The 14,459-nt window shown below is 40.1% G+C and overlaps 1 protein-coding gene across 5 annotated transcripts in view; it reads right to left on the bottom strand.

Annotated features, from left to right (window-relative positions):
• Window positions 1-2,295: 2,295 nt before the first annotated feature.
• Window positions 2,296-14,459, bottom strand: part of helz (helicase with zinc finger) — a 302,830-nt gene continuing 290,666 nt past the window's right edge. For all 5 annotated transcript variants that reach the window (XM_073026388.1, XM_073026389.1, XM_073026390.1 and 2 more), the window contains 2 exons: window positions 10,801-11,053; window positions 2,296-4,094 (listed from right to left, as the gene is read on the bottom strand). In XM_073026388.1, coding sequence (XP_072882489.1) covers window positions 3,763-4,094; window positions 10,801-11,053 — 585 coding nt within the window. In that variant the 3' untranslated portion in view covers window positions 2,296-3,762. The remainder of the gene's footprint in view (window positions 4,095-10,800; window positions 11,054-14,459) is intronic.

Genomic DNA, 14,459 nt, shown 5'->3' with positions numbered 1-14,459 from the left:
ACAGTACAGAAAGTGACAGGCAAAAGGCAAAAGGCCAGTGTGGGAGTAAGATGAAGAATTGAAATGGCAGGTACCAGGAAGCTCAAGGTTCTCTTTGCAGAAAGAATGCAGGTCTTTTTTTTTTAAAAGTAGTCTCTACCCCCACCCCCAACCACAGCTCTCCCTTTCCCAGTTGATGAGGAGTTTTTATCCTAAAATGTTAGCTCCTGTCTCTTCCTCTTGATAGAACATGGCCTGCTAGGTACTTCTAGCATTTTCTGATTTTTATTTCACTCTCCTTCAGTTTTGATGAAGGATCCTGGACTTGAAACATTAACCATTTCTCTTTCCATAGCTGTCATCTGAACCAGTTGTTGAGTGCTTCTATCAGTGTCTACTTTTATTCCTCTCAATTTTCTTTATTCAGTGGTGCATCTTATAGATAATATCATCCCTGAAATCTTACTATCAAATCTTTTTGGACCTTCTCTAGCACTGTCTGCCCTCTTCCAAGGTTAGATGTGGGCGGTTGTGGTTTGAATAATGTTTTGTAAAGGCTCTGGCTATGTTAGATGAATTACACATCTTGGCTCTGTTCTCTGTATAGCTGCAATCCCACCTTGAGCATTGTTCCATTTATGGTTCATCAGATATTTAAGAGGCACAAGACTCATCTTCAGTGTCAGGGATATGAGATATGTCGAATGACTGAGAAGTTTTGGCTAGTTTTCAGCATGTTAAATATAGAAACATAGAAAACCTACAGCACAATACAGGCCCTTTGGCCCATGATGCTGTGTTGAACATGTTCTTACTTTAGAAATTACGTCAGGTTACCCATAGCCCTCTATTTTTCTAAGCTCCATGTACCTATCCAAGAGTCTCTTAAAAGACCCTATCGTATCTGCCTCCACCACTGTTGCTGGTAGCCCATTCCACGCACTGACCACTCTCTGCGTAAAAAGACTTACCCCTGACATTTCCTCTGTACCTACTTCCAAGCATCTCATATTAGCCATTTCAGCTCTGGGGAAAAGCCTCTGACTATCCACATGATCAATGCCTTTCATCATCTTATAAACCTCTATCAGGTCATCTCTCAACCTGTGTTGCTCCAAGGAGAAAAGGTCAAGTTCACTAAACCTATTCTCATAAGGCATGCTCCCCAATCCAGATAACATCCTTCTAAACCTCCTCTGCACCCTTTCTTTAGTTTTCACATTCTACCTGTAGTGAGGTGACCGGAACTGAGCACAATGGGGTCTGACCAGGGTCCTATATAGCTGTAACATTACCTCTCGGCTTTTGAACTGAATCCCATGGTTGATAAAGGCTAATGTACCGTATGCCTTCTTAACCACAGAGTCAACCTGCACAGCTGCTTTGAGCGTCCTATGAACTTGGACCCCAAGATCCCTTTGATCCTCCACGCTGCCAAGAGTCTTACCATTAATACTATATTCTGCCATCATATCTGACCTTCCAAAATGAACCACTTCACAATTATCTGGGTTGAACTCCATCTACCATTTCTCAGCCCAGTTTTGTATCCCATCAATGTCCTGCTGTAACCTCTGACAGCCCTCCACACTATTCAGAATACCCCAAACATACAGGTGACTCTAAAAAAGAATGTATAAGGTACATGTAAATCTGCAGTATAATATCTTAAGAATGTTGGATACAAGTCAAATGAGACAAAAATGATATAAAGTCATGTTTCTTCATACAAAGTGGTCAATGGACCTCAAACTCCTCTAAGCTATTCTCTTTTCTTTAAGATGCTCCCGAAAAGTTGTTTCTGTCACTCCTTGTTGGTTTGGTAGAACCTCTGTAAGTAGTTTAAGATCCTCTACCACGATAAATACACTATTTTATTGGGATTCAGTGATTATATTCAAGATGTTAGCAGCAGCAGCTTATAGAAAAATAGTTTGAAACTGGGTGATTGTTTGGAGACACCATGACAGTTGGTTGTATAGCACAAAGAAACATTGGTTTGTTACTGTTGTTGCTTGTGGGTTGTTCTGCCAAACATTGTGAACATACTATTGTTGGAGCCGGAATGTGTGGCAACACTTCAGGATGCCCCCAGTACATCCTCAGGTTGTATTGGTTATTAATGCAAATGACACATTTCATTGTACGTGTTGATGTACTCATCATAAATAAATCTGAATCTGATTAAACATGCAACCCTTCCCAATGAAGGGTATCCTGTAGAATACAGCTTGTTGCATAAAACTGTTGAATGTAGATAGCTGTGTCAGATGTGTTCTATGCCTCAACCAAGTTCACAGAAAAAGACAGACAAAATACAATTTAAATATTTTAATACTGAACAAAAGAAAATAAAAGCAGATGGAAAGTGTTACACATTTCCTGACTGCAGCAGCTATTGCAATGCCCAGAGTAACAAATCAAAACTTTAGAAGTTGAGGAGAAACGGGTGTTGGGGAGGGGGTGGGAGAAGGAGAATAGGAGGAAACACCTGAACATAAAATGCCACCCAACCACTATCAGGACAGATACATTTCTGAAGATAACCAGTTAAGTAAAACTGTAATTACCTAAAAATTTGTGAATGTATTTATAAGGTTAAAAGCACAGAGGAACATTGAAGTAGCACACGCTCATTGATAGCTGGATAAATGCTGATAGCAATACTTAATTCTTTTTTGCGTGTGGAGAGTGGGAGAGGAAATGCTTCAAACAGAAATATGGAGGAAGTGATGTCACTCTGTAATTGTATTTCCATAAAAACAAAAAAAATTAGAATATTAGAATTTCATGTATGTCATCACATTTTAATGTAAACATCAAATAATGTACCAAAAATTAAACTACAAAAAGCTATGAAGTTCCACACTATTGTGCATCCCTTCAAAGAAAATAAGCCAGATTTAAAAACATTTACACATGCATAGTGAAACCAAACAAGTTCTTTTTTCTCTTTAAACTAAATTCACACATTTTTTAAAGTTAATAATCTACTAAGCACCAGCATATCTAGATTTAATCTTCATGATTCATTTAAAAAAAATCTATCAAATTAACAGTGAAACAACAAGTAAAGATGTCAGCTTGACCCAGAAAACAAAAATAAAAAGCAGAGCATGTGATGAAGGTGTGCTTACGTCTTCTGCAGTGATTTCTGCCTTTTTTTTAAAAAGTAAAAGCTTTGTGTCTAAACTGAATTTTAATATACATGTGTGTATGTTTATGCAAATATATATCCTATTTTTAAGTTAAAAGCAGTTTGTTTACAATAACACTTTACACAGAGTAAAATCTTTCAGTTGATCAAAACAGTTCAGAATGCATTTAACATTTTTTAAGAAACTTTGCTTGAAATGAAACATTTTTTTAGATCTCTTCCTTGTGGAAAGCTGGCCATTTCTAGTATAGAATCCCAGCACTGTATGCTACTCTATGTCAGCGAAGTATTCTTAAAAAGTGACTGGAAAATTAATGCTCTGCTTAAAAACTTTTTTTTCCTTTTTTTTCTCAGCTGTTACAAGATTTAACTATGCATATCAAAGATTTTTTTTGTTTTTTTTTGAAATAAATTTTGAATTTAGGAATCTATGATCAACTACAAAGTACATAAAGTAATGTAAAATATACACAGGATGAGACCTTTCTGTCAAAATTAAACAAAACAAAAACAAAAAAAAAGAGATTTCCAGGAAGTTCTGTCAGAGAGTTGCTAAATATTTTTAACAAACTATATTCCTGACTGTTCTGACTCATTTTAAAATCTAAAAAGGAAATAAATTTGTTTTATTTGAAGTAAGAGTAATACCCATTGCTACCTGATGAACTACCTATGCTGAGTTCCTGAAACAAAGATAGGGGGTCGCCATTTTTCTTTGCAGGCTCTGGTGGAGGTTTAGGCTTTGGCGGAGCCCGCAGTGCATTGGCGTACGACATGACTGGTTTGGTTCCACTTGCTTTCTGCTGGCTGCTGGACTCTGCGATCTGGCTGTTAGACAGGAGTGGGGGGAACTGGCCAAGGTGCTGAAGCACGTTGTAGTTGAATGAGTTCGCTGGTAGCTGCGATACATTTTCAGGCTTCAGTGGTTCCTCTGGCGGTCTCAGATTTTTGGACTGAACTGCAATAAAATGACGAAATAGGTTAAAGTCAAGAGGAAAAACATGAAAGAATAAAATTTCAGTAAGCTGGACACTTCAACATCACTAATGTAGTAGTGTGTCAGTCAAGAGTCATAGAGTATTACAGCATAGAAACAGACCCTATGGCCCACCTTGTCTGTGCCAATCTATTATTCTGCCAGTCCCATTCACCTGCACTTGGACCACAGCCCTCCATACCTCTCCCATCCAGCTATTTATCCAAACTTTTCTTATATGTTGAAAACAAACCTACGTTCACCACTTCTGCTGGCAGCTTGTTCCACACTCTCACCAACCTTTGCGTGAAGAAGTACCCCCCCCCCCCCCCAGGTTTTCCTTAAATAGTTGACCTTTATTGATTTTATTCTTAAACTTTAGCTTTTCTAGACTCCTCCGATTGAAAACTGTTTTTCCACAGGCTGGAGCAACAAGTTAGAAATGAAGAAGTTAAACAGAAAACAGCCACTGTCTTGCAGGTGGCGAAGGTCTTACAACCTTCACTTCCTCCAGAAAGTGGTGGATGCAGCCCAGTTCATCACCAGCAAAAGCCTCCCTACCATAGAGTATATTTACATTAAGTTTTACACAGGAAAGAAGCATCCATCATCAAGGACCCCTACCATCCAGGCCATGCCCCCTTCTCCCTATTATCATTGAGCAGGAGGTACAGAACCTTAGGTCCCACACCACCAGGTGCAGGGACAGTTATTACCGTTCAACAATCAGGCTCCTGAACCGCTGTGGATAATTTCGCTCACCACAACTCTGAACTGATTCTACAACCTACAGACTTTCAAGGATTCTACAACTCTTGTTCTCAGTATATTGTTTTTTTAATATTTTTGCACAATTTATCTTCTTTTGCACACTGGTTATTTGTCAGTCTTTAAGTGTAGTTTTTCATAAATTCTATATTTTTATGTGAATGCCTGCAAGAAAACTAAATTTTACATTGACTTTTGCCTCTGGGCACTGGATACAGGTCCGAGCTGGAATAGGAATCTTGGCAAAATGCCCCATACGAATCAACACACAAATGCTGGAGGAACTCAGCAGGTAGGCAGCATCTACGGAAATGAATAAACAGTTGACGTTTCAGGCTGAGACTCTTCTTCAGGGCTGCTTGCTGTGATACGAATTTGTTCCCAAATGAATGCTTGATGCTTAATGAAGAAACAGGTTCTGTATACTGGTATGAGTCATGAGTTGAAGATGGGATGTGGGTAAAAGAAATGTTTAGCCAGTTTTGATGCTTGGTTGGTGACCTGTTGCAGCAATGATAATGAGCTTTCCCCAACATGCATTGAGAAGATGAGGCGGTTTTCATCAGCTCCTGAGAATGCTCATGTTCTGGTGTGTATCCCAAAGCACAAGTCTGAGAGAATACTCATAACCCCATAATGTATGGTGCTATTTGTAGAAAAGGATTCCCTAATTTACAGTAAATGAAGTCAGTCTGTTCGTGTTCCACTGAACCTATTTTGTCTGACCTTCATTCCTTCCTTCTCTCTGGACCAGTCTCTTCTCATTCACACTAGTTAATCCTCTGATGCCTCTGCTACTCTGACAGTTTGTGATTGTCTAGTCCCAAGCAGCCCCTTGAGACAATCCCTTTAACACCTCCATCCCAGAACTGGATAGCCCAAAGGTGCTCTGCCTCCTCCTCGATCAGACATCCAGCACCTTTCAACCACACAAATTCATTTGTCTGGGTGAACCCATTCTCACAGTGGACAACTTCACTCAGTTTCTCCACATCTAAGGAGTGGCTGTGGGAGCCTCTCAGCAGTCCAAAACTATTGTTTCAACTAACACACACAAAATGCTGGTGGAACGCAGTAGGTCAGGCAGCATCTATAGGGAGAAGCGCTGTTGACGTTTCGGGCTGAGACCCTTCGTCAGGACTAACTGAAAGGAAAAATAGTAAGAGATTTGAAAATAGGAGGGGGAGGGGAAAATGTGAAATTATAGAAGAGGGGGTGGGGTGAAGCTGAGAGCCGGAAAGGTGATTGGCAAAAGGGATTCAGAGCTAGAGAAGGGAAAGGATCATGGGACGGGAGGCCTAGGGAGAAAGAAAGGGGGAGGGGAGCACCAGAGGGATATGGAAAACAGGCAAAGAGTGATGAGCAGAGAGAAAAAAAAGAGAGGGGAAAAAGCTAAATATATCAGGGATGGGGTAAGAAGGGGAGGAGGGGCATTAACTAAGTTAGAGAAGTCAATGTTCATGGCATCAGGTTGGAGGCTACCCATCTGGTATAAAAGGTGTTGTTCCTCCAACCTGAGTGTGGCTTCATCTTGACAGTAGAGGAGGCCATGGACAGACATATCAGAATGGGAATGGGACGTGGAATTGAAATGTGTGGCCACTGGGAGATCCTGCTTTCTCTGGCAGACAGAGCGTAGGTGTTCAGCGAAACAGTCTCCCAGTCTGTTTCAACTCTCTGCCAACCACTTCCTTTCCACTGGCACCTTTCTATTTTCTCATTCCTTCCCACCATCCAGTGACCCCAGTAATTCTTCTGGGCAAAGCAATGGTTTACTTGCACCTTTTTCAGATCTGATGTACTGTATTCAGTAATCAGGACTGTGGTCTCATCTACTCTGGATTCACCAGATTCATTACTGGTGACTTCCTGTTTCTGCCTTCTGTTTTGGTGAAGAGTCTGAAAAGAAAATTATAATGGAATAGATGTACTTACGTGCTTCAGCAGTTATTCGCAGTGATGGATTCCTGGGCTCCTTGGGCAAACAGCCACCCTGAGCCCCATGTAGTTGAGTCTACATGACTACTGGGCGACTACTTTGCAGAACACCTGCTCTCAGTCCACAAGGGTGAGCCTTAACTTCCAGCTACACATCACTAATTCTCCACCACACTCTGATCAATCTTTCTGACATAATTTCAGTTTTTCCTCTCCCTCCACCTTCATTATCTGCTGGCCACTTCCTACAGCTCTGCATTTCACAACTTTTACATCCATTCTTTTCTCCCTCTTGACTCTTTTTAACACCTCTACTTCTTCAGGACGTTACTATGGCAACAAGGCCCTACCTGACTAGCAATATTCCCTTCACTCTATCCCCTTTTCCAACTCAATTTTCTCAATTTTGCAGTATTTTGCCTTGAACATTAATTCTCTTTCTATTCCCATACCTGATCTGTTGAGTGCGTTTATAGTACTGTTTCTATTATCAAAATTTTAAAGAATAGGAACAGGTTCAAAAAACATAAATTCACATATCAGATTCAGATTCAGTTTACTGTCATTTAGAAACCACAAATGCAATGTAGTTAAAAAATGAGACAACGTTCCTCCAGAATGATATCACAAAAGCACATGACAAAACAGACTACGCCAGAAAATCCACATAACGTTTGGCAATCCCCAATCCAGAGTCCGGAGAGGCTGCTGCGTATTAATATCGCGCTACCATCTTAGCGTGTTCCCCAGATAGGAGCTCCAATCCAACCAGACAAAACAAGACCAAAAACTAAAGCTACAAGACCTGCACAAAACCATAGTTACAACAGTACAAACAATAGCATAATTGATATGTATCAAGTGCAGAGACTACAATTAAAGGAAGAAAGATCAAAGAGCCTTCAGAGTTTGTGTTAACACCCTGTTCTACATAATACAATCATAAGAAAATCATTTCCGATTATTCCATGTGTAGCTCCACAGAACTGCACTTCACTAACAAATCTGAGAGTAGCGATGAACTATGCAGATATGGGAAATGCAAGGGTGCTGGGGCAAGGAAAGGACCATGCAGCTGTGACCTCTTCACACCAGCGGCAAGTAGTATGCTCAGACTTGTGGAAAAAGAAATAACACATATGTAATGTTCTGGAGGATTATTTATTAACATCAAAGTCCATTTGGGCCAGATCAGGACGCTCTTATATAGACCGTGCCTCTTCCATTTCTATCTTGCAAAGTGAGTAACTCTGCCAATTTAATGCTATGGTTAGGCTTAGGAAGAATATTTGCCCTGCTTATCCACCTTAGCCAGTCCATGTTTCACAACCATTAACAAGACTGAAGTGCCTCAATGGGTTGTTTGAATTCTGGACAAATAGGGATAACCTTAATGATACTCCTGATGCGGTGATACTCTATAGCGGTGAAACCGTCATAAATTGGGGGATCACTTTGTTGGGCACCTCCGCTTCAACCGCCAAAAGTGGAACTCTCTGGTACCCAATGTTTTAATTCCAATTCCCATTCCAACATATTGGTCCATGGCCACTTCTTATGCCAACACCTTATATTCCGTCTGGGTAATCTCCAACATGGCATAAATATCGATTTCTACTTACAGTAAAAAAATTCCCCTCCCTCTCCCCACTTCTTCTATTGCCCACTCTGGCCCTTTACCTTTTCTCCCTTGCTGATCACCTAACCCTGGGTCCCCTCCTCCTTCCCTTTCTCCTCTGGTCCACTCTCCTGTCAGATTCTCCAGCCTTTACCTTTCCTACCTACCTGGCTTTACCTATTACCTTCCTCTCCCCTCCCTGCCACCTTTTTATTCTGTTATCTTCCCCTTTCCTTTCCAGTCCAGAAGAAGGGCCTTGGCCTGAAACATCGACTATTCACTTGTTTCCATAGATACTGCCTGACTTGCTGAGTTCCTCCAGCATTTTGTCTGCATTGCTAGGAATTGCCTTACAGAACTACTGGAATTCCCATATATTGTGGGGAGAATTTTCAGCTCATTTGATGCTGTATTCCATTTTATATCAATAAAATAGTGGAGCACAGAGCATCGAGTTGGAGCATAGAACTCGTTCCATTTTACCCATCATAAAAATTATCTAGTTATAGAAATTGACTAATCTTCATAATATAGCATTTGTCATTTGCGTAATGCTTGATATTAGCATGAATATCCATATCAAATATGATCACAATTTCCATCATCTTCTGAAGTATTGCTCAGACTTTAAGATAATTGCTATCTTCAAAATAATTAGCCCTCAAAATCCCTGCATTTAATTTGCTGATTCAGTAACATTATTGAATTGTTGAAATGTAATACATTAAAATTGAAATTGCTTTGATTATAACTTTCATATATTATATTTAGCGTCTGCAGTATAGCACAGATTATTTGTTGCAGATATGCAGTTGGTCTTATGACTCCCTATTTCATTACATTCTCTGAAGGAGGTAGCGACTATTCTACAATTTTATTCTATTGTTATAGCTTCCAACAAAATCACTTCAATTAATTTTTTCCCCACATTTCTGAACATTACCTTTTGATGTATCAGGCAGCTTATTCAATTGGATTTAAGACTGCATATTTCTCCTACAGGAATTACTATTCTACAATATTTCCTCTAAAAGCATATATACTTATTCAAATTTACAAACCATGTTTTGAGCTGACTAATAAGAGATTAAGCACCACATAAAGGATTGAATTAATAGCCCAGTACTGCTACATTACTGCTTCCCTTGGCAACAACCTCAAGCCTAACTTAGCTATAATGCTGCTATGTTCAACAGAATCATTTTGAAGATATATTTTTAAACACTCAAATCTTTCATCTGAAAATTAGATATTTTCCACTTTCTTTGACTCAGCTCAGGGTGGTTGCTTTCCCAAGGCACCCAGGAATCTGACACCACATATAAATGCTGAAGCATTCAAATAAATTTCTTCCCTCATAGTTTAGTCTTCAGACTCTTAACCAATACACAAAGCACGTTTTGGTGTCAGTCTCAGGATTTGCTCAGTCTTGATGGCCAGTGGTGATTTTGTTTAATACTTTAATGGCAGCTTTTGTGACTTTGTAGAAATTCCTTTGTTAGCAACTGATGTGATCACACTAACAGTCACTGTCTGTCTCATATCCTGGACAGCAAAGTGACCAGAGGTGGATATTCAGAAAAGCTCTCGACACACAAGACAGGAGCTGGAAGTAATAGGAGCAGGGCACTAATGCCACCATCTTGTTTCAGCAAATCCCTGCGATGATGCATGATCTGTTTTTTAATTCTACCACCCACCCAGATTCCCTGTTTCGCATGATCAGTCAAAATCACTGGGACTGCCTGTTTAAGAAGTCACCATAGCGCAGTTGGAAATTGTGTTGGAAGCACAGGGAATTCATGCAAATTAACTTTTCCAGAGGGATGGGCACAAGGAGGGGGGAGGGAAATGTACTTAGCTCTAAAACAGGTTATCTCCAAGTTATTCACAGTGACAGTTTCCTGGACCCTCGGGCAAGCAACCACCCCGAGCCTCATGTTATAAAGTGTAAAATACTCAATATTCAGATGAAAGTTCAGGGTGTTTAAGAATCTATCTCCAAGTTGATTAAACGGCGAATAAAAGAGGGCATAATTTTAAGGTGATTGGAGGAAACGGGGGGGGGGGGGGGGGGGGAATATCAGAGGTAAATTCTTTTACACAGAGAGGTGGCTGTATGCCATGCGCTGCACGGGTGGTGGTAGAGGCAGATATATTAGGGACATTTAAGAGAATCTTAGATAGATATAAGGAAGGCTATGTGGGAGAGAAGGGTTAGGTTGATCTTAGAGAAGGTTAAAGGATTAGCACAACATTGTGGGTCAGGGCCTAATTTATGCTGTACTATTGTATTCTCTATGATCTTAGATTAGTACTTCAACATGTGGAACATAACAAAAATCTTAGAGAAGGCTACAATACCTAAAAGGTCCCGTGGTACCACTGCTCTGTTGGATCCATTGCACAGCATGTTCTGGAGGGTAGCTGAAGAGTTGGCATTCACCCACATCTCTGGAGATGTGTACTTGTAAGGATGATGATTATTGTGGTCTTGAAGATCCTTGCATTGACTAAGATTGCCTTGTGGATTGTTTGAATCTTCAGAAAACGCTTGAACAGAACTGGCTGAAATTCTTCTTTGGTACAAAGGCCTTCCTGGTCCTCTGGCTTCATACTGTTTGGGAAAATTCAGGAAGAATTATGCTTAGTGCTCAGTAGCATTGTTCTCCACATCCTTTATAGTATAATTTATTAAGATGACAATAATCCTTAAGATCAGTAACTTTAAGAAATAATCACTCATCTCATGTCATTCATCACAAAACCCCTAAAAGCTTTCATTTATTACACACACACACACACACACACAGGTGCTGGAGGAACTTTTTGGAGGGGAATAAACAGTCCATGTCTTTGGCTGAGACCCTTCATCAGGATTAGAAAGGAAGGGGGAAGAAAGTAAAATAGTGCGGGAAGAGGCAGGAGTACAAGCTGGGAGGTGATGGGTGAAACCAAGAGAAGGGGGAGGTAGGTGAGTGAAAGGGGGGTATGAAGTGAGAAACTGGGAAGATAAAGGACTGAAGGAAGAGGAATCTGATAGGAGAGGAGACTGGACCATGGAAAAGGGAACAAGAATGGGCACCAAAGGAGGTGATAGGCTGTTGAGGAGAAGAGAAGAGGTAAGAGGGAAACAAGAGTATGGAAGGGAGGAAGAGGGATGGGGAAGGGGGAAAAATGACAGAAATGAGAGAAATCAATGTTCATGCCATCAGGTTGGAGTTTCATTACTAACAGGTGGATACTGCATAAAAACCAGCACTATATTGGAGAGTGCTAGTTGGAGGAACCTCCTCTGCTCAAATTTCAATCTTTGTTCTTTTATTTGTAAACAGGATGAAGACTTTGCTTGCAATCCTAGCACTTAATGCTGGTCTCTGGTTGCTCTCGATTGAGTACTTTGCTAGACATTTCAGAGGACAGTTAATTGTCAACCATAACGGTGTGATTTGAATCACACACTGACCTAACTGATATAAGGATGGAGACCTCTCTCCCAATGGACATGAATGAACCAAGCGAGTGTTTAATACAATTTGATAACTTCATGGTCATCTTTGCTGGCACTTACTTTTTAACATTAGCCTTAATTAACTCTTCCTGTTGTAAGAGTGTAATCTGACCATGCCTCGAGATAATAAATTCTGGCCTTTGGATTATTTGCCCAATATGTTACAGGACTCGACTCTACATTAGACTGTAAAGGTAGGAAAGAATAGGGAATGGCATCTTCCAGAGTGAGAAAATGTGACAGCACAGGAATACACCTGTAGTCTTCTGAGATGCACCCTGGGAACAGCATGCGCATTACAGAACCACATGTCCAATCTAGGAGCTACAGGCAAGGCCAAATGGACAAAATGCAAACTAAACAGATGGGATATAGGACATAAATTAACCTATATTAATAAAGTCTGAGGGGAATAAAAACAGCTACATTTCTCAGGCATTAAACTAAAGTATTTCTCATTCCTTTATTTCACCAGTAATCCCTTTAAACTCAATCCACCTCTACCGTATTTTAAAAATTATATTAGTTGGATAACTGACAGGCACTGTGGAACCATACATCTTAAAAGAACTGCAACTATATTTTAAAAATGAGCTGTGATACACTGATAGAATAAATATCATAATCAATAAGCTTCTCTTCAGTAACTGACATTTACAGTGCAGTAAATTTACAAGTGACTACATGCTTTATTCTTACAGAGATACGCTAAAAACCCTAAATGCTGTAATTTTTTAAAAAATACCAGCATTTGGGAAGGGGTATTTAGCTCTAAATGTATAACTGACACAGGTATTGCAGGGTGAAAACGGTTTCTTTGCAAACTCCCTGCTGTTTTTTTGTAAAATTATCTCAGATCTGTGTTCTCAGTTTTTCAACACCCCTATCAAAGAGATCTTTATTCACTGTCTCCTGCTTTTGTTGATTTTTCAAACAAAGCACCCCTTGAACTTCAGTCGAAAGAGAACAATTCAATCACTTCAGCCCATCCACATAGTTTTCTCACCACTGAGGCCATTCTACAAAGCCTTTTGTACTTTTGCTAATGCAATGACCAAAATGAAACACAATGCTCTGATTATTTTAACATATTTTCTGTTCTCCATGTCTCATTTATAAAGTCTAGGATCATGTATGCTCTTTCAATAAATCTTGCTTACCGAACCCTCCTTCAAGGACTGTGATCTGCCTGTTCCTGCAGCTTCAGAATTGCACATTTCATATGATATTGCTTTTCTGATTAGTAGGTTAATTGGTCTTGTGGGTGTAATTGGGCAGCATGGGCTTGTTGGACCAGAAGGGCCTGTTACCATACTGAATCATTAAATAAAGATAAACAACAAATAAATAAATGGAAATAACCACCACTACCCCTCTGGGTGACTCAGACCAACAAGATCAGAGCTCAGCTAGTACACCGCCATTTAAACAGCTGAGTTGCAATGGATGAAAGACCACAGTATCACTGAATTCCACTGCCTAGTCATCCAGCCGTATGTAAAGGATCAATTGAACAATATGCTTTAGACCATAAGACATAGGAGCAGAATGAGGCCATTCAGCCCATTGGGTTTGCTCTGCCATTCCATCATGGCTGATTTATTATCCCCCTCAATCCCATTCTCCTGCCTTCTCCCCACAACCTTCAACACCTTGACTAATCAAAAGGGCACCAAGGTAGCGTAAACAGTTAGTGTGATGCTATTACAACTCAGGGACTTTCAGAGTTTGGAGTTGAATTCCAGTGCCATTATGTAAGGAGTCTCTGTACGTTCTCCCTGTAGAATGTGTGTTTTTTGTGTAATTTTGACCTATTTTATCACGTGCTTCCAAATACCCTTACATCCCATCCTTAATAATAGACCTCAGCATCTTCCCAAGTACTGAAGTCACGCAAACAAGACCTGATAAAATAAGAAATAAAAACGAGCTATATAACAAACCCAGTGTATATTTTCCTTTCTTTTGCCTCCCTCCCTTCTTAAATAGTGGAGTAACATAAGCAAATTTCCAGTTCTCCGGAAACCTTCCAGAACCTAGTGCTTCTTGAAAGATCATTACCAATGCCTCCACAATGTCCTCAGCTACCTCTTTCAGAAGCCTGGGGTGCAATCCATCTGGTCCACCTTCAGACTTTTCAGCTTTCCCAGAACCCTCCTCTTAGTAATAGCAACTACACTCACCTCTGTCCCCTCACACTCTGGAATATCTGGTATACCGCTAGTGCCTTCCAGATTGTCTGCCATTTCTTTGTCCTTACTACCTCTCCACCATCATTTTTCAGTGGTCTGATATCTACTCTTGACTCTCTTTTGCTCTTTATCTGAAAATACTTTTTGTATCTTCTTTTATATTATTGGCTAGCTTACCTTCCTATTTCAGCTTTTCTCTCCTTATGGCTTTTTAGTTGCCTGCTGTTGGTTTTTAAAAGCTTCCCAATCATCTATCTTCCTATTAATATTTGCTATATTGTATGCCTACTCTTTTTGCTTTAATGCTGTCTTTGATTTCC

Source organism: Hemitrygon akajei, chromosome 22, assembly GCF_048418815.1.
Source record: "Hemitrygon akajei chromosome 22, sHemAka1.3, whole genome shotgun sequence".
NCBI lineage: Eukaryota > Metazoa > Chordata > Chondrichthyes > Myliobatiformes > Dasyatidae > Hemitrygon > Hemitrygon akajei.
Note: the sequence above shows the minus strand (reverse complement) of the source record. Positions and strands in the feature narration are given on the sequence as shown.